At 44.0% G+C, this 25,749-nt stretch overlaps 2 protein-coding genes across 11 annotated transcripts in view; one reads left to right on the forward strand and one right to left on the reverse strand.

Moving 5' to 3' along the window:
• MERTK (MER proto-oncogene, tyrosine kinase) overlaps positions 1–7,876 on the reverse strand; it is a 53,125-nt gene extending 45,249 nt beyond the window's left edge. For 2 of the 5 annotated variants that reach the window (XM_053383453.1, XM_053383456.1), the window contains exons 1-4: positions 7,661–7,876; positions 4,480–4,533; positions 1,758–2,205; positions 150–250 (exon numbers count right to left, since the gene is read on the reverse strand). In XM_053383453.1, the coding sequence (XP_053239428.1) occupies positions 150–250; positions 1,758–2,205; positions 4,480–4,533; positions 7,661–7,712 (655 nt within the window). In that variant the 5' untranslated portion in view covers positions 7,713–7,876. The remainder of the gene's footprint in view (positions 1–149; positions 251–1,757; positions 2,206–4,479; positions 4,534–7,660) is intronic. The other 3 variants (XM_053383454.1, XM_053383457.1, XM_053383455.1) reach the window with 3 other exon arrangements.
• Positions 7,877–17,907: 10,031 nt separating this feature from the next.
• Positions 17,908–25,749, forward strand: part of ANAPC1 (anaphase promoting complex subunit 1) — a 54,643-nt gene continuing 46,801 nt past the window's right edge. For 3 of the 6 annotated variants that reach the window (XM_053383459.1, XM_053383461.1, XM_053383460.1), the window contains exons 1-7: positions 17,910–18,066; positions 20,069–20,305; positions 21,334–21,495; positions 22,402–22,453; positions 22,734–22,837; positions 23,324–23,406; positions 24,671–24,744. In XM_053383459.1, the coding sequence (XP_053239434.1) occupies positions 20,093–20,305; positions 21,334–21,495; positions 22,402–22,453; positions 22,734–22,837; positions 23,324–23,406; positions 24,671–24,744 (688 nt within the window). In that variant the 5' untranslated portion in view covers positions 17,910–18,066; positions 20,069–20,092. Of the gene's footprint in view, positions 18,067–20,068; positions 20,306–21,333; positions 21,496–22,401; positions 22,454–22,733; positions 22,838–23,323; positions 23,407–24,670; positions 24,745–25,749 lie in introns of all 6 variants that reach the window. The other 3 variants (XM_053383462.1, XM_053383463.1, XR_008329740.1) reach the window with 2 other exon arrangements.

Below are 25,749 nucleotides of genomic sequence, written 5' to 3' on the forward strand. Positions count from 1 at the left end.
TTCCCAGACTGGTTCTACATTTAGTTCATTTTTTTTCTTCCACTTCTCTTGGAATAGTCTCTCTCATATTTGTTATACAAAATCTCCCAAGCTAGCTATTCATTCACAGTTTTACATTATCAAGTGCTTTCTTTCAAAACTAAGCATACCTTCCAACAAAACCAAAATAGGATCTGACACGATTTCTTCGCTGTTGACTTTCAGTTTGCAGGTGTAGGATCCATTATCAGAGCGCAGGACGTTGGGTATACTGCATGGGAGAAGTGGGGGAAAGACTTAAAATTTGGGTTTTTTATTATGAAAAAATTTCTATTCCACCTTTCATACATGGTAAGAAGACAGTGTATCCCCCCCCCCACAAAAAAGAACAATAAAATTGCAATTCAAAACAGAATGGTCAGTAAGTTAATAAGAAACCAATGGATGGTATTATTATTATTCAATACTACCGAGTGCCAAGAAGACATAAAAGTTAATTGCACACGATTGTTAAATTATGGGATAATTAAAATATACTATAATTAAAATACACAATAAAATGATTCAATTGAAACATTAAAATATAACTGCCCATGATTAAAATGTGCAATAAAATAGCACAGCAATAAAAACAGCAGGCTCTTGGCTGTGAGTCCTAGAAGACAGTGTACCCCCTTCCTTTGCAAGCCTTTTCCCACCTGGCCTGGAAGGGTAAGGCCCTGACTGACTCCAGCTACAAAATATGAGACTGCTGAACAGAATCTTGGATGGGGCTGTTGTTTAGGGAGTTTTGTTGTGGGTGGGGGGTTGTTGCTGTGAAATTTTTGTAGTATCTCTATTTTGTATCTGATGATTTATGTGGAAGTTCGATCTGGTTGGTTTGGTTCAATTTGATATTTTGTTTATTCTGCAGTTATGTAATTTTTTTATATGTTATAAACTGCCTTGAACACAGTTTTAACTTTAGAAAGGTAGTATACAAATAAAATGATTGATTGATGGTAAAAACATCAGCGTAAACAGGTGCATCTTCGGAGGCCAGCGGAATGCCAATTAAGATGCAGCACCCCATGGAGTGCAGTTCCTGCTTAAATACAACACTGGTGAAAAAGCCTGCCTTTGCATCAAAACAAACTAATCGGCCATGTTAAGGTTATGTGGGTTCAATCTGTTGGTTTTAGTGTCCTTACTGGGCCATGGAGTGGCCAGTAAAGGCGCAAGAAAAAGAGAGAGTTTTCAGCAAATGCCCAAATTGCATCAATGCAGGCATTTGTTACAATTCAGGTAGACCAGGGGTCAGCAAACCTTTTCGTCAGGGGGCCGGTCCACTGCCCCTCAGACCTTGTGGGGGGCCGGACTATATTTTGAAAAAAAATACAGTGGTACCTCGGGTTAAGTACTTAATTCGTTCTGGAGGTCCGTTCTTAACCTGAAACTGTTCTTAACCTGAAGCACCACTTTAGCTAATGGGGCCTCCCGCTGCCGGAGCACAATTTCTGTTCTCATCCTGAAGCAAAGTTCTTAACCCGAGGTACTATTTCTGGGTTAGCAGAGCCTGTAACCTGAAGCATATGTAACCTGAAGCATATGTAACCCAAGGTACCACTGTAATGAACAAATTCCTATGCCCCACAAATAACCCAGAAATGCATTTTAAATAAAAGCACACATTCTACTCATGTCCCAAGTCTCCTGACGCTTTATGATTCTAACTCGTGCTTTTCCATATTTTCAAGATATTAAGCAGCTGCTGACCGGAATTTTGAACTGCTACTTACTTGAAAGTAGATATCATGGTGGTCACTTCATTGTCATCAAACTGAAAATACTGGCTGGCTATCCTGTCAGCGCCAACGAGCTCCTTCCCATTCTTCCACAAGGAAATGAGCGCCGAATCATGGTTGATTAGCCATTTAGGAACACTGATAGAGCAATTAAACTTTATTTCCATGTGCTCAGCAACCACGATACTTCCTACTGTAGGGTTGAACTTAAACGACCCAAGAGGGTGAGCAGCGTTGCTTTCAGTAGACGTGAGCTTATTCGTTTTCACAGTATTGGAGTCTACGGGACGTGTCGGTGCATAGATTGTGGGAGTGCTGTTTATCCTGACCTCCAAGGAGCGGGGAAATCGGTGTGCGCCATTTGAGTCCTTTAAAGGTGAGTGTGATTTTACGGGTGCCGACGAGTTGAATCCCTTCGCTTCTTGTTTCGCTTCAACAGGACCTGCAAATTAAGACACATGGTTTTGTCAAGTTTTTTGTTCCAACATTCCCCCTTACCTACAGCATCTTGCCTTTGTCTACACTGGGTGATGGAATACAGATTTTCAGATGGTTTGAGGGTTTGACAGGGGAGGCGACTTTGCAAAGAATCATAGACTTGGAAGGGACCTCAGTGAAGGCTGGGCCATTGGGGCAAATGGGGCAATACCCTCTCTCAAACACAGACTGCCTCCACGTATCCCACTCAAGTAATAAGTTATACATTTTAGATAATATTTTGACCCTGGATCGTAATAGCACCTTTTCAATCTGCAAATTCTTTTCCGCAAATCCGTATTTTTTAATCAAGCTTAAATATTGCACTCAATTGTTGATAGCATAACCAATCTGTCACATGATCTTTTATCTCTCCATACTCTTTCAATTTGTAATCCTCCCCAGTGACAATTAGCAGGTCTCTATATGTACTCCATGGACACGGGTGGCGCTGTGGGTTAAACCACAGAGCCTAGGACTTGCCAATCAGAAGGTCGCGGTTTGAATCCCCGCAATGGGGTGAGCTCCCATTGCTCGGTCCCTGCTCCTGCCAACCTAGCAGTTCAAAAGCACGTCAAAGTGCAAGTAGATAAATAGGTACTGCTCCAGCGGGAAGGTAAATGGTGTTTCCGTGCGCTGCTCTGGTTCTCCAGAAGTGGCTTAGTCATGCTGGCCACATGACCCGGAAGCTCCCTCGGCCAATAAAGTGAGATGAGCGCCACAACCCCAGAGTCGGTCACAACTGGACCTAACGGTCAGGGGTCCCTTTACCTTTATACGTACTCCAGTCTGTTTGTATGTTATTTTTTCCCCCTTGCCAGGGCTTCTGTTGATGACAGCCACATCAGTGTTTTCCTTTCTAATAGGTTTTTATATTTCCCCCATACCCTAAAGAGATTTTTCCTGATTACGCGGTTTGAAAAGCTCTTATATATCCTAGCCTTCCTGTACCACAGGCACACATGCCATCCAAATTTTAGATCATGCCCTTCCAGGTCTAACAGGTGGCTGTTCTTTAGTAAGATCCATTCTTTCAACCAGCATGAACATGATGCGTCAAAGTATCATTGTAAGTCAGGGAGGGCAAAACCAGCTCTCTCTTTGGTGTCAAACATAATTTTATGTTTCATCCTGGGTTTTCTTCCCTGCCAAATAAACTTAAGATAGATCTTTCTGCCATTTCTTAAAATTTTGAATATCATTAACTATAGGTACCATCTGAAATAGGAATAGCATCTTTGGGAGTAGATTCATTTTTATTGGGCGTTTCGTTTTGGTGACAGTAGCCCTAATTTAAGGAGCCATTTGGTGCTGAGTTCAACCAAAATATATCATCCTGTAACTGAAGTCCATTCTGTCCCTCTGGGGGAAAGGAGTACCAGCCTTTGCCCTCTTTTATGTGGCAGCCCTCTGGTGATTTGAAGAGTGCTGCTATCATGCTCCTTCTCAGCTGTCCTGCTTCTCTGGGTTACACAGATCCAACAACATCAACTTTTCCTCACAGGATTTCACTCCACCGACCCAGAGGGCTAGCTGTGCTAGGCCCATCTGCCCTGTACATTTTAAACAGTATCATACCAACAGCCATGGCTTCCCCCCAAAATCATGGGAACTATAGTTTGTTAAAGGTGCCAAGAGGGTTCTGGTATCCTCACAGAGCTACAGTTTGTAGAGTTCCCTCAGAAGAGGGATTGATAGTTAAAACTATTCTCCAATTTGTAGCTCTGGGAATTGTGGCCATCCATTCTACAGAAAGAAAACAGGAGGGATTTGCGCTGTGTGCCTGAGCAGCAAATGAGTAAGTGCTGTTCAGCAAAAACTGAAATGCAGCACGCCTGAATATGCTTAATAATTAACTAAACTTTTTGCTTGAACTTTGCCTGTGAAGAATTGTGAACATTTGTCCCAGTTGCTCATGGCTACTCAAGGATTTGCAGCCCCCACTGTTGAAGGGCAAAAGACACCCCCAAAAAACAAAAAACCAGTCATGCAAGTACAAGCCAAGCAAGTCCCTTTCCCCATCTGCACTATGCCTTTAAAGCAGTATCGTACCACTTTAAACCGCCGTGGCTTCCCCCAAAGAATCCTGGGAGCTGTAGTTTGCCAAGGGTTTCTGAGAGGACCCTATTCTCTCCATGGAACGACAATTCTCAGTGTGGTTTAGAAACCAATCTCTTTTCCTTTGTGAAAATCACACCTATAAAACCAGTAAAACTTTAAAAAACGAATACAGTCATACCTCGTGTTGCGTGTGCTTCAGGTTGCGCGATTTCAGGTTGCATCCTGCAGCGACCTGGAAGTACCAGAAAGGGTTACTTCCGGGTTTCGCCGCTCGCAGACGCGCAAAATGACATCATGCACAGGTGTGGTGAATCGCAACCCGTGCATGCGCAGACGCGGGTTGCATTCTGCTCATGTTGCGAACGGGATCCGTTCCGGAGTCCCGTTCGCAACCAGAGGTACCACTGTATAGGTTATGGAAAGAGATGTGTTGGTAGGTTTTTCAGGAAGCTTTCAAAACAACGTAGTGATGACTTCTGCCTAATGCCAAAAGGCAGGGAGTTCCAAAGTTTAAGCTCTGCCCACCAAAGGACTGACTTTTCACCAATGAGGAACAAACATTACGGGGCACTTATAAAAATCCAAGTTTCACTTCTGTTATAGGCAAGATTGCATCTATGCCATGACTCAGGGGTGTAGCGTGGGGAGAGCCAGGGGCTGGAGCCCCGAGAACATGATTTTGAGAGGACACGAATGAAGCACCCACATGCAGGGATCTCTAACCTGCCTGCTGCTGGGGGTCTCTGGGCCCCGGAGCCCGGCCTGGCCTTCCCGCCACGGCCCCAGCCCCCTTGCTGAATGACTGCCCAGCTAGTCCTGGGGGGATGCGCCCGCCAAGGGCTATGTCAACCGGTCAGGTTTCCCCCTGCATGGGCAGGCAGGAAGTGTAGCCCTGTGAACCCTCCTTGCCCCACACCTGCCCAGCGGGGGTAAGGTTTGGGCTGGGCGTGTTGGGTTTTGTTTACCCTCCGTGTCCAGTCCCTGGTCCCACCTAGTGTAGTGGTAGCTCGGGTTAAGAACTTAATTCATTCTGGAGGTCCGTTCTTAACCTGAAACTATTCTTAACCTGAAGCGCCAATTTAGCTAATGGGGCCTCCCGCTGCCACCACACTGTTAGCGTGCAATTTCTGTTCTTATCCTGAGGTAAAGTTCTTAACCCGAGGTACTATTTCTGGGTTAGCGGAGTCTGTAACCTGAACCATATGTAACCTGAAGCGTATGTAACCCGAGGTACCACTGTACAGTGGTACCTCAGGTTAAGAACTTAATTCATTCCGAAGGTCCGTTCTTAACCTGCAACTGTTCTTAACCTGAGGTACCACTTTAGCTAATGGGGCCTCCTGATGCCGCTGCGCCGCCGCCGTGCAATTTCTGTTCACATCCTGAAGCAAAGTTCTTAACCCGAGGTAATATTTCTGGGTTAGCGGAGTCTGTAACCTGAAGCGTCTGTAACCCGAGGTACCACTGTACATGTGTGCACGCCAGGTGCACGCCAGGTGCCAGAAAAGGACACAACGCTGGTGATATGACTTCACCAGAGTAAGGGAAAAAACCACACTGAATGTTATGTTAGGAGTCGAATACGGTTTCCCTGGACAAAGAATACTGGGAACAGTAGTTCACCCCTCACAGAGCTCCACTTCCTAGCACCCTTAGCAAATGATAGTTCCAGGGATTCTTTGGGGGAGGTCATGGGCACTGAATGTGCTTTAATCTACGGTGTGGATTTGCTCTATGTGGCATGCATTTCCTATCATATGCAGACGTGCTGCGGAGCATTATATACAGTGGTACCTCAGATTACAGATGCTTCAGGTTACAGACTCCGCTAACCTTCAGGTTAAGAACAGTTTCAGGTTAAGAACAGACCTCCAGAACGAATTAAGTTCTTAACCCGAGGTACCACTGTAATTTCAGTTCTTTGCATGTGCAACTTGTAACATACAGTACATGCCTTGTTAAGGAGTGAGTTTATTTGGTGCACACATCCGACTGCAGTATGTTGGTATATCTAGGGCCTCCAAGAAACTCAGATGAGAATCTTCCCCCCCCTTTTTTTTAACAAAGCTCACAAAAATCTTGTGAGGGTAGGTGAAGGTGAGAGGCAGACCACCCAACGAGTTTCACAGCTGAGCTATACTGTAACCACTGACCGTATCACTTGGATTAGAAGCACATTGTGCAATGCAGCCCTTTAAGGCAGGTTGAGAAGGTCTGCATGCAATCCACTGCAAGGATAGTAATCTACGGCTATTTCTGTCCACAGCAACTCCTTGGTTTTACGACAATTTTGTTTTGTTTTATTGTCCCATTTTCTGTGGATTGTTCTTGCGTACGCTGCTTAGAAACGTAAACAATTAAGCAGGAACATAAATGCCTGAGATGAACAAATAAATAAAAGTAAGTTCCCCTCTGTCTGCTTGGCTGCACCCTTCCTCTGAAGGCTGCCAGGGGGGTGAAGATGTGATCCATGGCTGGAGCAAACATCAGGAGGGGATTCCGGGCAAAGTCAATGGGATGGAACAGAAGTGCCAGGCAGGAACAGAGATGCCCAACAGCTTTCTTCATCCCCCTGTGCTCCCAAAAGCAGCTGCACACCCTCATGAGGTCAGTTATCCATAGCAGCTACACACTGTGTTTATCTCTCTATACATTTGCACACTAAATTTAGGAATTCATTGTATTCCTAATGACTGTTCAAAAGGAACCAATGGCCATGTACTGCTCCCGCATATGCAATGGAAACTGTGGCCAGAGTAAGGAGAGTGTGTGTTTTGTGGGCTTAATTTATGGAAAGTTGGGGGTGGTACTCAGACCTGCCTTAATCGGGTTTGTTCATTCCAACGAGTAAAACCTTCGCTGAATACCACCCTTTTTAAAACCTTGCCTGGAAGTTAAGGTCTCCCTACTCGAGAAAACTCTATTCCAAGGGATGTATAAGAAGAGATGGAGGCAATCGATCTCTGATCCCCCTCAGATATTTCTCTCTCTCTCTCTCTCTCTCTCTCTCTCTCTCTCTCTCTCTCTCTCTCTCCATTCACAGGCAGGTGCCAAGCCCGAGCTGTGCTCGGATTAAAAGCGAGGACAAAAGTAATCCTCTTCCCCCCGCCCCACTTTTGCAAACTCCCTTTTCGCGCAGAGCGCGGGAGGGTGGAGGGATGACGTTCCCCCCACCCGGAGTCCCGGAGCCTTTCTGGAGCCCACCAAATGCGAGGAAATGAGACACCCTCCAAAACGAAGAGTTGGAAGACGGGGTAACCCTGCCCGCCCCCCAACAACACCTTTCCGACATCCAGCCAACTCCTGTTCCAGCACTTCGGACGCGTAACCAAACACGGGAGGAGAAAGAGGCGCCTTACCTTTTGCGCAAAAGGCTGACGCCACCAGCAGCAGCCCCCAAAAGCCTCCCATGGCGATTTGGAAGCGGGCTTGGCAAGCGTCCGATCTGGGCACCGCCGGGTCCCCCGCTGGCCCCGCTCCAGCCCCACCAGGCCACCTCCAAAGCCGGGTTTTCCTCCGGAGCCGCCGGGCGAAGAGTCCCCCCGGAGCGCACAGACGCCGCAAAATATCGCCCTCTCCAAGCCGGAGATCGCTGACCCAAAACAAAAGTTCTGGGCGAAACTTGAGCGGAGGCGGGGACGGAGAGAGGTCCCTCCTCCTCCGACTCCGGGGCGGGCGCGGGGAGGCGGATTTCGGGGGTCTGGAAGGGTTGGCTTCCTTCTGGTCGGGCAAGAGAAGGGGCTCCGATTCCCGCCAGGGGGCGAATAGTACTTGGATGGAGAAAAGCAGCAGGTCGTACAGGAATCTTGACGCGCCTTAAAGGCTCCCCGCGGAAGCTTGCATGGTTGTGGCAGGAGCTTTTACGCGCTCACACACACACACACGTACGTAGAGAGGATGGCATTGTAAAGCAGCCCTCGCCATGTTTTTGACGAAAACTCCCCCTCGGATGGAAGTTGTCCCAAAACATCTGGAGGGCGCCATGTTGGCAAAGGCGGCATCTAAACAGGAAAGCCCTGCAATGCAAAGCTGTGACGCGACTGTGCAAAGCTGAAACGTATACAAGACGTGAATCGCGGGCGCAAAGCTGTCAACGTTTCCCTTTTTTAAAGGGAAATTCCCTTATTCCGAATAGGATTCCTCGCAAGAAAAGGGAAAAGTTGACAGCTATGCGCGGGCGTAGCCGAGATTTATTGGGGGTGGGCGGGCAAAACTGAGTTATCTGCAATGTTATCTGTTATCTGTAATGTAATGTAATGTAATGTTATCTGTAATGTAATGTAATCTGTTATCTGCAATGTCAGTTAGTTAAGTATTTATTTATTTTTTGGTTAATTTAGGGGGGCAGCTGCCCCCCTGCACTCCCCTGGCTATGCCCATGATGTGAATGGTCACCTTTTAACTTGTATCCATTTGAGCTTCCCACTGTGAAATTTTATCTCTTTTGTGTGACCTTTTGACCCCACTGTTTACGTTCCCCCCCATCCCTTTGTCTGTGTGTGGATCTGCCCGGTTAGAATCCGCTTTGGCATTTGAGGAAAGCTTATACTCAAACATCCTGCTAGTTTCTAAGGTGCCAGAAGACTCCCTTTTATCCTGAAAAGGGAGATAGCAGGATCTCACCTGGCTGCTCAAATTACTGGGGTGGAGTGATGCTAACCTTAGTTAGTTTTAAGCCAACTACAGCGGTACCTTGGGTTACAGACGCTTCATGTTACATATGCTTCAGGTTACAGACTCCGCTAACCCAGAAATAGTACCTCAGGTTAAGAACTTTGCTTCAGGATGAGAACAGAAATTGTGCAGCAGCGACGCGGCGGCAGCGGGAGGCCCCATTAGCTAAAGTGGTGCTTCAGGTTAAGAACAGCTTCAGGTTAAGAACGGACCTCCAGAACGAATTAAGTTCTTAACCCGAGGTACCACTGTATGTGGCATAAGATTTTGATAAAATTGTGGTGAGTCAGGGTTAGGGCTAGTTTAGGCTTCATTAAGGGCACCTTTACCCCATTTTGAGCACAGATCTCAACTTACAAGCCAATGATAGCATTTTAAAATTATTATTTAAAGGGCTTCCCTTTATCTCGAATGTTCTAAACTTCGGGGCAGATCCACATCATGTATTTAAAGCACATTTAAATCTGTGTCAAATGTGCTTTAATTGGTGTGGATCTGTCCAAAGGGTATACTTCTTATTGCCCATCTCTGTAAAATGTTCTCTTTTGATTATTGATAATACTGCATTTTAAACTTTCTTTTCAGGCAATTCAGGTATCTCAAAGTGGCTCACATAAACTAAAAAGCAGGCCCTGTCATCGGGTTTACAAGCTAAAAGGACCAGAGCCCCAAGGAAAGGGGAGGGGAGGGAAATGTGTACTTCAGGGCTAGAAAAAAGTGGCAAGCTGCAAGCATGTATTCTCACATCATATGTTTAAAGCCATGTAATAACACTTTAAACAGTCATGGCTTCCCCCCAAAGAACTCTGGGAGCTGTAGTTTGCTAAGGGTCCTGAGAGTTGTTAGGAGACCCCTAGTCCTCTCAGAGAGATACAATTCCCAGAATTCCCTGTGAAGACGGATTGTTAAACCACACCTGGGACTAAGTTTATAAATGCACTGGAAGCTGATATCATCTGTGAAAGGCTTTTCTGGCGGGGATGTTGGTGGGGGGGTGAAGAGGAAAAAAGGGTTTTCTATACTTTTAAGAGTTTCACAATCACATTATAAAACTGGACATTTTTTTTTTTTTAGAATGGCTCCCAGATTATAGATATAAGCAGTCTGTATATAGTCATGTCTATAGTGTGTCCCAGATATAAAGTACCTTTCAAAATTAAATAAATAATGGTGAGGCCAAGCGGGAGGACAAGCAAATTGTTCCCAGATGCCTTTTAACGTCTGGGAGGGGAAAAAAAGAAAATGCTTATTCAGTATACAGTCCAAGCTGCACTACTGGCGGATATTGAATTTCTGCTTCTCTCTCTTTTTAGCCCTGAAAATGTCTTGACATCTTGAAGCAATCAGCGGCTACGAAAAGGCACGTGCCTCCGGCAGCCAAGGGACAAGCAAGACGTGACAGCAGCAACAGTCTTGAGTGCCAGGCCTGGATCGCTTCCATTTTCCTACGCAGCAAACTGTGTCTCTGTGTGAATTTAAAGCACAGAATGGGCAGCAGGGTGGTGCTTATGTGTGCCAAATCTTTTCCCTGGCCAGGCCTCTTCCCTCTAACATTGCTTCTGCCTGATTTTCTCTCTGCGGGGCTTATTTCCCACTATGGGCCCCTTTCGACATCCCCTTTTATTATGGCACATTCAAAATCGTTTGTGTTCATGAGGGTATCGAGCCAGTTATACCAGTGGTGTGCGATGAATTTTTTTGTAGGGGTGTACAGGGGTACCTTGGGTTAAGAACTTAATTCGTTCTGGAGGTCCGTTCTTAACCTGAAACTGTTCTTAACTGTTCTTAAAGTACCACTTTAGCTAATGGGGCCTCCCACTGCTGCCGCGTCGCTGCTGCACGATTTCTGTTCTCATCCTGAAGCAAAGTTCTTAACCTGAGGTACTATTTCTGAGGTAAAGTTCTTAACCTGAGGTACTATTTCTGGGTTAGCAGAGTCTGTAACCTGAAGCGTCTGTAACCTGAGGTACCACTGTATGTAGATTTGGTGACTTCAAGGGTCATCTAGTTGAACCACCTGCAAAGCAGGAATCTCCATTCAAGCATCCCTGGCAGAGGCCTAAAATCCTTCAATGAAGGAGCGTTCACACCCTCCCAAGGAAGCCCATTCCCCAGCCGGTCAATTTGCCAATTCCTAGCAGCTTGCAAAAAGAAGAAGAAAAGTTTGGCTTGGCTTTGTTTTTTGAAGAAGACAAGCCCAGAGGTGGAAGGGTGGGTTCCTCTTCCCAATTAAAAAGCTATTTTTACACCCCTTTCTTTCTTCATCGTCTCCCTCACTATGATCGTGCTGTTGTTGGTTGTGGCGTGTTTCTGCTAATCCTTCAGGTTCTGGCAGATTGGGACTGACAGTTTATTATAACCCCATGCTTTCAAACACACACACACACACACACACACAGAGAGGGGGGGGCTGAAGGAGAGGAGGAAGGAAGTGAGATTATTAAGGTTGCAGGGGTCTTGTATTCCACCAACTGCTATTCCTTAAAAAATGAAGAAGGGGCTGCAGTTCTGCTTCAGGCAGTTGCTTCCTGCTCAGTTGTGTGCATTGCTTTGCAGGGTTGTGCAATTTTGCAGCCTTTTTGGAGGTAATCAGAGAGAGACGTGCATGTACACACACATACATGGAGCCTGGAGGCACTGGCTAAGCAGGTACAAGAAAAGGTCCTGCCGGGAACATTAAGGGGACTAGTTCATGGATCGCACGCCACTGAGTTATACGCCATCCAGCTTTCAATGATGTTTGTGCCTGCAAAAGTTTGGGGCACATACTGAGTTGTACGTACTTGATACCTGCTGAAATGAATGAACCTTAGGTGTCAACGGATCTACTCTGAGTAGGACTAGTCTGAATACCACCCACTGCTTTGTTTTCAATCAGTGCTTATCCTGTAACTTCCTGTTGAAATCCTGTAAGTTTTTACAGTATACCACAAATTGGTTTTTTTAAGGGGGGGCCCCACTTTCATTATGCTGCAGCACAGGAGTGCCTCTTCAGAAGGCAATAATATACCCTCCAACATTTCTCAGATGAAATTAGGGACATCCTGTTCCATAATAATAATAATAATAATAATAATAATAATATTATTATTATTATTATTATTATTATTATTATTATTATTATTATTTATATACCACTCATCTGACTGGGTTGCCTCAGCCACTCTGGGCAGTTTCCAACATATATAAAAACATTAAACATAATAAAACATTAAACGTTTAAAAACTCAATCCCAGAGTGCGGAACCAAGTAATAAAATTAAACACAGAGAAACAATATACAGAAATCGCCAAAAATAAAATACAAAAATCATATGAGCAGGACAACTAAACAATTCTATCATAAGGCAAACAAGCAAAATTGCAACAATGTAAATTAATATTTCCAATTTAACAAAGTTAAATTGCCTCAAGGTCAGCATGGCTGCTGGGTAGTGATGTTTCTATTTCAGCAAAGAAGATCTTTTTTAGAATGTTGGACTATTTTGATTGTTGTTAGCCACCCTGAGCCCAGCTTCGGCTGGGGAGGGCGGGATATAAATAAAATTTATTATTATTATTATTATTATTATTATTATTATTATTATTATTTTGCAAATATTGTTGTAGTCTTGGCTTTTGCTTGAATCCAGTGGCTTACAAACCATCCTCAATAGCAAAATCCTGCTTATACTAGAATCTTCAGGGAACCCTTCTCATGTTGACTTCTCTGCCAAGGAAGAAATTGTACAGATTTACTAATTTGTATTAGTAATCACCACCTGAGAAATCTCTATCAGGTATCTCAGGTATCACCACCTGAGAAATCTCTACGTGGGACAAGAAGCTACAGTTAAAACTGGATATGGAATAACTGATTGGTTCAAAATTGGGAAAGGAGTACGACAAGGCTGTATATTGTCTCCCTGCTTATTTAACTTATATGCAGAATTCATCATGCAAAAGGCTGGGCTGGATGAATCCCTAGCCGGAATTAAGATTGCCGGAAGAAATATCAACAACCTCAGATATGCAGATGACACAACCTTGATGGCAGAAAGTGAGGAGGAATTAAAGAACCTTTTATTGAGGGTGAAAGAGGAGAGTGCAAAATATGGTCTGAAGCTCAACATCAAAAAAACGAAGATCATGGCCACTGGGCCCATCACCTCTTGGCAAATAGAAGGGGAAGAAATGGAGGCAGTGAGAGATTTTACTTTCTTGGGCTCCATGATCACTGCAGATGGTGACAGCAGCCACGAAATTAAAAGACGCCTGCTCCTTGGGAGGAAGGCGATGGCAAACCTAGACAGCGTCTTAAAAAGCAGAGACATCACCTTGCCAACAAAGGTCCGTATAGTAAAAGCTATGGTTTTCCCAGTAGTGATGTATGGAAGTGAAAGCTGGACCATAAAGAAGGCTGATCACCGAAGAATTGATGCTTTTGAATTATGGTGCTGGAGGAGACTCTTGAGAGTCCCATGGACTGCAAGAAGATCAAACCTATCCATTCTGAAGGAAATCAGCCCTGAGTGCTCATTGGAAGGACAGATCCTGAAGCTGAGACTCCAATACTTTGGCCACCTCATGAGAAGAGAAGACTCCCTGGAAAAGACCCTGATGTTGGGAAAGATGGAGGGCACAAGGAGAAGGGGACGACAGAGGACGAGATGGTGGGACAGTGTTCTCGAAGCTACCAGCATGAGTTTGACTAAACTGCGGGAGGCAGTGGAAGACAGAAGTGCCTGGCGTGCTCTGGTCCATGGGGTCACGAAGAGTTGGACATGACTAAACGACTAAACAACAACAACAACAACAACTAATTTGTATGGCCAGATTGGGAGTCCTCTAAAAAGACTTGCATTTCAAGGCTCAGGTTAACAAAGAGTTCTGTTGGAAGCTTCTTTAAAATAAAATAAAAAGTTACTCCTGCGCAGCTCCTGCAATGTGAGACCACACTATTGTAATCACTTCTGAAATTTTAAAAAAATGTTTGCTTGACACCTACTGCCACCAACTGGAGATACAGTTGGCTTGTCATTACTTCATCACTTATTTTCAACATGTGACTGTTCAAAGAGCGGATATGCTCCTTAAAGTCTGCATCTGTTGGCACCAGAGTTTAATTAAAAGCAATGCATCAAAGTGAAATGAGTTGCCTTCCTGAGAAGAGATTGACAGTCTGGTGATTAGATAACAACATTGGAATAGCCAGGCTCCAGGGATGAAAATTCCATTGCTGAAGAGCAGTCACTAAGTGTGCTTTTCTGCTAAGGATTTTTTTTGGGGGGGGGTGAGATTCAGTTTACATTTAAAGGTGAATCTACTTGAATCACACTTTCTGAATCAATCTGAGCATCAAAATACACCCACGCTTCAAAATCTGCGCTTCTCTGCATCTTGCAGTGCAGTTCTCCAACCAAGTTATGTACTGGGGTAAAGAGTTCCTTAAATGCATGTATTAGTGAAAATGCCATACAAAAACCCTCTTTTATTAGGGGAAATTGCTTTGCAAAAAATGTGTATATTAGGCACATTTGCATAGAAACTTGTGTACATTAGCTGAAATTCACACCCAAGGACTTTAACAAGGACTTTAAAAAACAAAATAATTCTGTAATATATAGTACTATATAATATTTTCTGCTATATTATTAAGATATTGGATGTTGCAATGGATTGTGTTAGGTTACATTTTAATGATATGCTGATTTGTAGATTACACTTCTTTTCTGTACACTTTGGATAACTGGTGACGTTATTTGGCTAAGCAACAAAGCTTTGGATGTAGAAAGAAATGAGTGACATTTCATTCTTTGATTTCAGTTACATGTGATGCAAACTTCCGATTGGTTAACTCAGTATTCCAAAAAAAATGGAAAAATCAGTTCTCTTCTAATTAATGTGAATGTGGCATTTATATTTGTGTAATATGGGAGCATTGGAAAGTGGAGCAGGGTACTTAAAAAAAACAACAACCAGCAAAACGACGACTATATTTTGAGCACAATCACAGAATGTATTGTTCACTGGGGCTGAGCACCTGAATAGATTCCACCCCTACGTTCTCAATGAGAAGCCAGAGTCCCATTCACAAACTACAACGGACATTGCTTGGCATATTAACTTGCTGGGTCCACTCCAGGGACTTGTTACCATGAAGAGGGCTTTTACACAGCCGAGCCTTATTAAACGCTTGCATAATTGTGGCTTTTGTATTCCACTTGGTGAAAGTAACTTGGACTAATAAGTGTCCAGGGAAATAATGAGAACTTGGTTCCAGGGTATGTTGAAATTCGAGACGTGTGCTTGTTAGCCATTTACTGGAACACCAAGACAACCACTGTTCAAGTTAGCAACATGCGCTATTGAAAGCAAGGAGAGAACTCTACAGTACTTTGTTTCAAATGGGGGGGGGAGGACTTCTATCAGGCTGATCCTACGAGCTGATGTGTGAGCGATTAAGCTCATTGGATCAGGCAGTGCTATCTCAGCACATATTTGAGGGCGCATTTGGCACTGAGATGTGACTACAGCATCTGCATGGTAATTGCCATTAGTTTGGTGCCGTTATGCCCAGGCTTGTGATGGTGGCTAGTTCTCAAGATCACACAACACAGATCAGTTACTCCGAAGAGTGAGGAAAGGGTGGCTCCACTAGCCTCAATGGCTGTTGTGGTTCCCCAAAGCTCCCTGGGCTCAACCAGCACCACCTCCAGGCTGAGGCTGCTGCTCCTCTCACCTTCTGGCTTGCTTGGAGAAGCCAACTGAACAGGTAGCAACAGCAAGGAGATGCTCGAGGGATTGACAGTGGGGCCCCTACTGGGATATGAGGCTCAGTAGGTGCCCAGGAATGCTGAACCCTGTCACCATTCAAGGCCCTCTTATTCTCTAGCTTGGTTGTAGTTACAACCCAAACTCAAAACCCTTTTTCTGTCTGGTCCAGTGATGTTTTAGGCACAGATAATGACAACTGAAATCTGTGTACCTAATTCTGCATAGAATTTGGCTGTTACTTGGAAGGAAGGTTCTCCAGTTTCCGTGGAGTTAAGTATTATATTTAGGGTTGCAGCCAGCCATTACATCATCTTTCAGCTCTCGGGCAAACTTCTGCCACCTTCACACCTCAGTGTGTTTGCGTCACTGGGCTTGCAGCTGGTTTACTTTGGGCCAGAACTCCACAGAACATAGCCCCGGGCCTTGCTCTCATTTCCAGGACTCAACAGGGCAGCATGTGACATAATAAAAATACATTTGAATATGTACTGAGTAGTTTTCCTTTCTCAAATGAGGAACTATACGGAGAAGATCTTGTGGCCTCACTAGGTTAAGAAATAATAGCAAGAACTATTGGCAAGGTTAATTTCCCATGGCTTCCCATCTTGCAGTATCCATAAGATGGAGACCTTTTCTCCTAAAGTAGTTGTGTTTATTTTTTTATTAAATAAGTGATATGCATCCTGAAGCCTGAAGTGGTACAGTCTATGCCACCACTTCAGGACTCGACCACCTGCATGTGTGGAGCAGCCCAATACTATGTATGCGGCTAGTTTGAAGTTAGGTCCACTGAGTTTCAGCGATACTAGCAAGTTAAGTGTGCATATACTGTAATGGTATAGCCATCTTAACCACTAGGTGCCAGTGTATTGTCCCAGTTGCCAGCACCGTTTTTCTTTTTTAAAAAATTGTTTTTACTGAAAGATTTTCGTGGACAACGAAGGCACGTGTAACCTGTTTGCAGTTCCTAGAGTCCTATGGGTCAGTTACATTTGGTGTGAAAGACACTGCTGAATCAGCATAGTAGGACTGAGAAATGGTGGTGGGACAAGTGTGTGTGTGTGTGTGTGTGTGTGCATGTGCGACTCCCTCCCTCTTATTGCCACAGAAACTGCAGCTAAGTTCTCTCCGTCCCCTTTAATTGTTTGTGCAATATCTAGGCTACACTCATCAACCATAGGCTTATGGGCTGTGTGCCACTGAAATGCACACCATGCGATCTGTAAAACTACCCCAATACAAATTCCTGGCTGCTCCTAGTCACTTTGATCCCTATTCTCTCTCTCCCCCACCCTGCTATGCATTGTTTTGCACAGCTGATCGGATGAAGCTCATCTGACAGCAGCAAGAAACCAAGTATTTAGTCCCTAGATTCAGGTAGGTAGCTGTGTTGGTCTGACGTAATCGAAATAAAAATAATTAAAAATTAAAAATTGTCCCATAGCACCTTATAGACCAACTAAGTTTGTTCTGGTATACGGCAAGTGTATTCTTAGCCCAGAAATGGAAACAAGAAGAAATTCCGACGAAAGAAGAATGGCAGACGAAATTAATGGGCTATGCAGAATTGGACAAAATGACAGGAAGGATTCGAAACCTGTGGGACCAGAGATTTACAGAAGATTGGAAGAAGTATATGAATTATTTGAAGAGCAACTGTAATCAACAAATTACGCTAGTAGGACTACAAGAAGTTTTGTAAGGAGAAATATACGAAGTGTTACCAAGTAGAAATAAAGATCTTGGTTATGAGTTTGAAATGTAATAGGGAAGATAAGAAATGCATACTGAGAGATTAGATTGGAAAATTTTCAGACAGGATTGATGGAAGTCAAAAATGTGAATAAGATGTAAAAGTATGTTTAATTACTGTTGAAAATGATATGTTAAAAAAACTTACAAAAATTATATATTAAAAAAAAGTTTGTTCTGGTATAAGCTTTCGTGTGCATGCACACTTCTCTACAAGGTGCTACTGGACAATTTATTATTTTTTAATTATTTTTATTTAGTCACTAGTCCTCGTGCCCTCTTCAGGGACTGTTGCCCTGCCCTCTCTTTGCTGCCTTAGCAGCTGGGGGAACCCCAACCCCGAACGCCACCAACTCCCCCCCCATTTCCGCGCTTCTCCCCCTGTCCAGTTTGCGGCGTCCCCCGCGCTAGTCCCGCCCTCGGCCTGCCGCGCGGGCGGTGATGGGAGTCCCAAGATGGCGGCGCCCGTCTGAGAGAACTTCGGAGGGAGACCGCGCCGCCCGCCGCTACCCAGGCAAGAGACACCGGGAGGAGCCGCTGGAGCCCAGGCCCGCAGCCGACCGCGCTTTCCTGTGTCACTCAGGTTCGTCAGCCAGTTGTTGCCCCCCCCCCAGCCCAGCCCCTCCTGCCTCCTAGCCTCCCTCGGACCCGTTACCCATTCCATTCCTTCGGCGCGGAATCGGGGCTCCGTATCGCGCGCGCATCTGCATCCCCGCCCCGCGCTCGCGGCGCGTGCCCTGCGCGCGTGAGGAAGCCGCCGGGTTGGCATGGCTCTCCTCCCGGGGAAAGAGGTGTGCGGGGTTGCAGCCTCGCCCGGCTCATCGATCCCGGAGGAGGGCAGGGTGACTTGTCCATGCCCTAATAATAATAATAATCCATGTCCTAATAATAATAATAATAATAATCCATGTCCTAATAATAATAATAATAATAATCCATGTCCTAATAATAATAATAATAATAATAATAATAATCCATGTCCTAATAATAATAATTGTCCATGTCCTAACAACAACAACAATTTAAATATTGGATATATTGTGGTTGTTATTGCTATTGCTTTTATTATCATTTAGTTTTTATACCGCCCTTTATCTTGAGATTGCAAGCTGTGTGTGTTTTACAATTTAAAAAAATGCATACCATAATAACAATAAAAAAGCAATCTCTTTGGTAGAGAAAAGCACCCCAGCGACCTGTGTTTTCTTCCTTCTCCGAATGGGGTTTCCAGTTTTCTTCTTGCCGGGACTCCTCAAGCAGGATGTATGGAAAGTGGGGGGAAAGGCACAAGTGTCAAGCTTTTTGAGTTTGCAAAGGGCAGTAACAACCCTGTGCGAGGACGGGGATATTCGTAAGAAGCATAAGAAACACCAAAGCCTGCCTTGGGAGTAAGTGCTGTTGAGCTCAGTTGGACTTCCAGTTGTAAACACATAAGAGGATTGCACTGTGAATGTTGTTGAGTTGGGTTCCCCAAATAACCACAAGATTATTATTTTTTTATGTTGCCCATTCATCATATGTCCAAAGGACAAGATACACAGCAGGTGGTGTGTTATTCCAAGGATCCTCTTCCTTGAAAGTTTTTAAGCAGAGGTTGGATGGCCGCCTGTGATGTAAGCTTCAGCTGAGGTTCCTGCAACTCTACAGTTCTATGAGGAATGTGTAACCTAGAACATATGCTTGGAGTCAGTGCTTAACTTAGGCTGCACTCCTAACCTCAGTTGCTTAGGAGTGAGCTTATTGAAGTCCATAGGATTTATTTCTAAGGATACATGATTAGGACTGTGCAGTTGGTTACTCTGTCAACCATAAGATACCGTATTTTTCGCCCTATAGGATGCACTTTTCCCCCTCCAAAAATGAAGGGGAAATGCGTGTGCATCCTATGGGGTGAATTCAGGCTTTCGCTGAAGCCTGGTGAGCGAGAGGCATCGGTGTGCACCGACCCCTCTCACTCTCCAGGCTTCAGGAAGCTATCCGCAAGCCTTGCGAGCCCGGCTGGAGTTCCCAAGGGCTCGCAAGGCTTGCGGGCGGCAGCCTGGAGCACGGGGCGCACTCCGGAGGACGCCCCGTGCTTCGCGCAGGTGTCCGGAAGCCTTGCGCGCCCGGGGGGAGTTGCCGCCGGGCTCGCAAGGCTTGCAGATAGCAGCCTGTTCTGGGGGCTGGGGGGGGGGAATAATTTTTTTAAATTCATTTCCCCCCCAAAAAACAAGGTGCGTCCTATGGGCCAGTGCGCCTTATAGGGCAAAAAATACGATACTCCTTTAATACACAGCATCTGTTACAAGTCAGTGCACTTCCATTATAAAAGCTTGCTCCAGTTGATTCAAGCATTTTCAGTGTAGGTTGATCATTTTCAGTGCAATAAAAGGGCCAATTTGGATATCTGGGCTGAACGATGAGGGTGGAGACACTTCTTCACAATATAAGTACCGGCACCTTTAATTTTTTTAAATCAAAGAAGCACCGGTGATGATAATGATAAATGAGGACAGCCAAATGAATAAGGGAGAGTCGAAGGATTGTGCATGCTGAAAAAGTCACACTTGAAACCACCTCTGTTTCTGTATTGGGTCTTTCTTCAGAAATAATGTTGATATTTGGAACTCATGTCGAACATCTATGAAGAGAGGGTAATGATGATTGCAGCAGGGGATTTGCAGGAGTTTGTCCCTTTTGGCCGTGACCACTGCAAGCACCACCCGAATGCGCTGAACCTGCAACTTCGGCAGCTGCAACCAGCCTCGGAACTTTGGTCGTCGGACGGAGCGGCTGGTTTGGTGGGATCCCTTCAGGAAGTTACGATCCACGAGAAACACAAGGTAGAGCTGCCTTTGGCGTCAGCATTTAAATAGACAAAGCCTTTGTGCCAATGTGCTGTTGGAATAGCTCTGTTGGTTTGAGAATGAGGCTCTTAATCTCAGGGTTGTTGGTTCGAGTTTCATGCTGGGCAAAAGATTCCTGCATTGCAGAGGGTTGGACTAGATGGTCCCTTCCAGTTCTATGGTTCTGAATCAAAATGATCAGCCATTGAGGAAGGGAAGAGGAGAAGACGTGATGGGAAAATACAACGGTCTGTTAAAATAGTTTCTAAGTCATAGGAATAGGTGGTACACATTTTGATACTTTATTGATGAGTGAACGCTCAATGAACCATAGCTGTCAGCTTTTTCCCTTTTCTTGCAAGGAATCCTATTCGGAATAAGGGAATTTCCCTTTTTAAAAAGGGGAAACGTTGACAGCTATGCAAAGAACGTTAATAACATGAACAGATAGGTCAGGGGTCAGCAGACTTTTTCAGCAGGGGGCCGGTCCACTGTCCCTCAGACCTTGTCGAGGGCTGGACTATATTTTGGAGAAAAAGAAGAAGAATGAATTCCTATGCCCCACAAATTACCCAGAGATGCATTTTAAATAAAAGGACACATTCTACTAAGCCAAGTTACAGGGAACCAGGCAGAGGGCCTTCTCGGTAGTGGCACCCGCCCTGTGGGACGCCCTCCCACCAGATGTCAAGAGAACAACAACTACCAGACTTTTAGAAGACATCTGAAGGCAGCCCTTTTTAGGGAAGATTTTAATGTTTAATAGACTATTGTATTTTAATATTTTGTTGGAAGCCACCTAGAGTGTTCCAAAATTTCCCTTTAAATCACTTTGATGCTCCTTCTGGCCATGCAAACTGAAATGTGTTCAACTTTTACTGATCAGGGCAAGATCGGCTTAATGTAACTACAACTAGCTAGGACCATTCTCTGTTCCCTACTAGATAGTCTTTGAAAAACAATCACACCAATGAGCATAATACGCAGCATTTGCTAATATTTCTTATTCATTTTCCCCCCTTCAGGAAAGTTGGCAGCTAAGGAAGGGCATTAGTGATGTTGGCGAAGAAGTCGAGTACGATGAAGAGCTTTACGTGGCTGGCAATATGGTCATTTGGAGCAGAGGGAGTAAAAGCCAAGCTTCTGCAGTTTACAAAGCGTTTACGGTGGACAGCCCTGTTTTGCAGGTATGGAAACTGGCATGGTTTAGCTTGTTTAGCTGCAAGTTGCATATGAAACCGAGGCTAGAATTATCCTTGCACTTGCTTAGGAGAAAGCCTCGTGGGGATCAGTGGCACAGATGACCAGTCAGATATGCAGGAGTTCGGGTTGCGTGGTCTTTTTATATAAGCAAACAGCAACATAGGAAGCAGCCTTATGCCACGTCAGGTCCATCTGCCTCAGTATTGTCTGTTCTGACTGGCAGCAGCTCTTCAGGGTTTCAGGCAGGAGTCTCTCCCAGCACTACTTGGATGTGGAGAGAATAACATGATGGGGGCAGAGAGGAGCATTTTTATATCATTAATATAGTTAGGATTATAACATGTTTTCTGGATCCCATCAGGAATAAGGTGGGGTAGGAGAATGAAAAATGAATGGAGATTGTGACTTAGGTGAAAAGAGTGTATTACACTGGAAATGCTCTGGTGTGTGGATTGTGTCATTTTGCCAGTATTGCCTAGTGTATTATTATATTTGCGGAAATCATTATTCTCTTTTTTTTAAAGTTTTTGTTGTCCTGACTCAGATGTGTTACGTATTTATTGTATTGTAACCCACCTAATAATTAAAAGAGGAAGGTCTGGCTATACATTGAAGGAAGTAAATGAAATAAAATAAGCATAGGCACTTGCAGATGGAGTTTGCAAATAGTAAATGCAAGTGGTTTCTGCCTGAAATGGCTGCCCTCAACCAGCAAAACGCAAATTAAGACGTGGGCAAACTCTGGCTGTTCAGATATCTGAATCAGCTGTTCGTGTAGTGAGGTTTGGGTATAATTCTTTGTGTTCAGATAACTGAGATTTCAGATAACAAGCTTTCCGATAGCCAGACCTGGTTTACTCTTCCTGCTGAATATTTTTATTTTGTTTCAGGCATTGTGGTGTGATTTCTCTATACCCAAGGATAAGTCTGACAAAACGGAAGGTACGTTTCATTTTTATTATGCTTCATTTGAAGTCTGGAAATGATTAACGTTCTTTTTAAATACGTATGCCTCACTTTCCCCTCCACATGAGTTGCTTAAAATCTGCTTGCAGGCACAAACATGAGAAACAATAGTAATCAATCCAGCTTGAAAGGCACCATCTGTTGCAATATGCTATAGTTTCCCCGAAACCAAGTGTGTGAAATGCAGTCTGGTTTTGGGAGAAGGGTAGCTGAATGGAAGGTTATTAAATTATGCTTATTTGTTCCCCAATTTCAGATAGCACCGAAGTAGTAGAAAAGTGTATCTGTATATTACAGAGCTCTTGCATAAATATCCACAGCATTGAAGGAAAGGATCACATTGCTTCTTTGCCCTTTCAGGTAAGCATATGTGAAAACCAAATTCAGAAATCGGGAAGAGTTGCTGTGATCACTAAGCCTGGCCTCCTGAGCTGTCATATTTCTTTGAATAAAGAGTTAATTTAACAGACGCCGTGTGAGTTATTGCTGACTTGCTCCCGGCACCTGCTCCTGACATCCTTGCAGGGAAGTAAAAAGCAGTATCCGAGTTCAAAGACATATTCCAGCCAGGCAAAAAAGAAGGGGCAAAGCAGGGCCAGCAAAGGGCATGGCGTGGGGGGTGGGGGTGGCTTGGGGACAGTCCCAAGGGAGAGAGAGAGACCTGGAGGGCTGTATTTGACCCTTGGTTCCCCACCCATGTTATAAACAAAGCAGAAATCATTTGTGTCCTGGTACCTAAAGCCTTGACATTATTTGCCAGCTAGCTGAAAATCAGAAGCTTTCAAATATCATGGATATAGACATGTGAATAGTGTTTTTAAAAATATAACTTTTATATATATATAGGTAGCCAATGTCTGGCCAACAAAATATGGCTTGCTGTTTGAACGTAGCAGTTCTTCGCACGAAGTGCCTCTTAGCCCAGCCAGGTAATTAGACTTTATTGATTCTTGACTGCATGGTAAGAAGATGGTCCAGTGTGCTTAGTAAATGTGAGGGCCCACACATTCTGTGGCTCTTTAACTTCATTCCTTAGCATGTCTCTTGGCAGGATAATTCTGTAGCTAACAGAATGGATAAAAATCTCATGAGATTTTCCTTTTAATCTGATTTTAATTTCTAAATTTTCCAAGTTATGCTAAGTGTCCCTTTGAAAATAAACTGACTTGAAAAACACGCAGGCACCTTTGTAGCAGATTGGTATCAATTTAAAATACAGTGGTGCCTCGCAAGACGAAATTAATCCGTTCCGCGAGTCTCTTCGTCTTGCGGTTTTTTCGTCTTGCGAAGCACGGCTATTAGCGGCTTAGCGGCTATTAACGGCTTAGCGGCTTTAAGAAAAAGGAAACAAACTCGCAAGAACTCGCAAGACGTTTCGTCTTGCAAAGCAAGCCCATAGGGAAATTCCTCTTGCGGAACGACTCAAAAAACGGAAAACCCTTTCGTCTAGCGAGTTTTTCGTCTTGCGAGGCATTCGTCTTGCGGGGCACCACTGTACATACAAATGTGTCAATCACTTAACTGAAAAGCCCCAGAAGCATACACAGGTATTTGGACAGCGTGAATATCTGCAAGAACCAGGTTTTTTGTGACTATGCCGTGCCTCATCCCGGAATTGTAACCTGTATCAGTTCGAAGAGTGCAAAGCACAACATGATATTAGTAGGACTGCTCTGTTCTGTATATTCTGAGATATAATGTCACACACTTTGTTTATTTACCCGTCTTACTTTTTGGGGGTTACATTTCAAAGTTTTAAATTAAAAATAAATTAAAAGCATAAACCAACTTAAAAATGATTTCTGAATGTGATACTAACTTATTAAAGTCAACACATACAGGCTGTATTCAAATGTCATGTTCTCTGATCTTCCGAGTTGTAGTTTGGAGGACTGGGAATAAGCGTGTCTCCTTCCTGCCTCCCCGTATGTTCCCAGCTTCAGGGGACGCTTCCTGGTTTGCCAAACTACAGTCTGCTGTTATATGCAAACCTTCTGTTATTTACCAGTTCACGATACATTTAGGATGCTGTACTGAGTTAAGTCTGTGATCCTAACCATGTCTACTCAGAGGTAAGCACCATTGAATTTAGTGGCGCTTACTCCCAGGTAAATCAGGTTAGGAGTGCAGCCTTTAGTTGCTGCTCTCCGTTTTGCCTGCAGTGCTTAATATTTTGCCCCATTTTCTTTTCAGAGAACCTTTGCCCACCATGTTCAGCATGCTGCATCCGTTAGATGAAATAACACCAATGGTTTGTAAGTCAGCAGGTAAAATATGTAATTCTTAAAAACAAGGAGGAAAAACAAGTCCAGCTGAGCAGTATTCGGAGATGCTTGACGAACGTTTTGCTGGTCCCTGCTTTTGGTGACGTTTAGGAATTTGGAACACTAATTGCTTCATCGATTGAGCATTTTTTGCTCTGCTGTTTAGGAGAACCAAGCTCGCAGAGCAGCAAAAGTCTTTCTAAGTCTTACAATCAAAAAGTCAGAGCACAAGAGGTAAAAGGATTGGTAGGGAGGAGGAAAAAAGCAAACCAACCTGGGCACTAATTATTATAAAATTTAGCAGGTCGCGGAAATAGATTAAAGTACAGGGGAAATCCTGGCACTTCCTCTTTCTCTGGAGGCCTCAATTATACTATTTGGTAGTTGAAGCAAGGACTGTAATGTGATTGATTGATTGATTGATTGGGGAGACCAAAATCCAAAAAGAAACCTTTGAGCGTTTATCTTAGTAAAAGACATTTTGCTGAAGACGTTTCAACTCTCTGTTGCATTAATGGTAGTAGAATTAGAAAATTAAAAGGGGGTTGTACCCCTAACAAGTGCACACAGGAGAAATACTTTCATACTTTCCAAGGGGTCAGGACAAAAGACATTGATTATATTTATAAACTACCCTTTTATACCATTTTTTAAATGTTACAATACAATATATATGCAACTATCTTACAGTGCTGAGCTTGTGAACATTTCAGGAAAATGTAGCTGTGATTAAATTCAAGAGGTTAATTCTGCCCTCTCTAAATTTTAAAATAATCCATACTGGGAATGCCAGGAAGAGGTTTTTGTAATTAGCCTTCTGCTGAGATGTGCTCATTCATTTTGTTAATATATTATTGGGACTTGTTTCTCATCCTCTAAAATGCAGGTGACTTACGTACCTTGATAGGGTTTTTTTAAATGTTGAAATAGACAGGTAAATCTCCACAGCTGAAAATAACCCAAGCAAAGGCATATTACTACAGCCCCACAAGGCCCCACATTCGTTTT

The sequence above is a fragment of the Podarcis raffonei genome, chromosome 3 (assembly GCF_027172205.1).
Source record: "Podarcis raffonei isolate rPodRaf1 chromosome 3, rPodRaf1.pri, whole genome shotgun sequence".
NCBI lineage: Eukaryota > Metazoa > Chordata > Lepidosauria > Squamata > Lacertidae > Podarcis > Podarcis raffonei.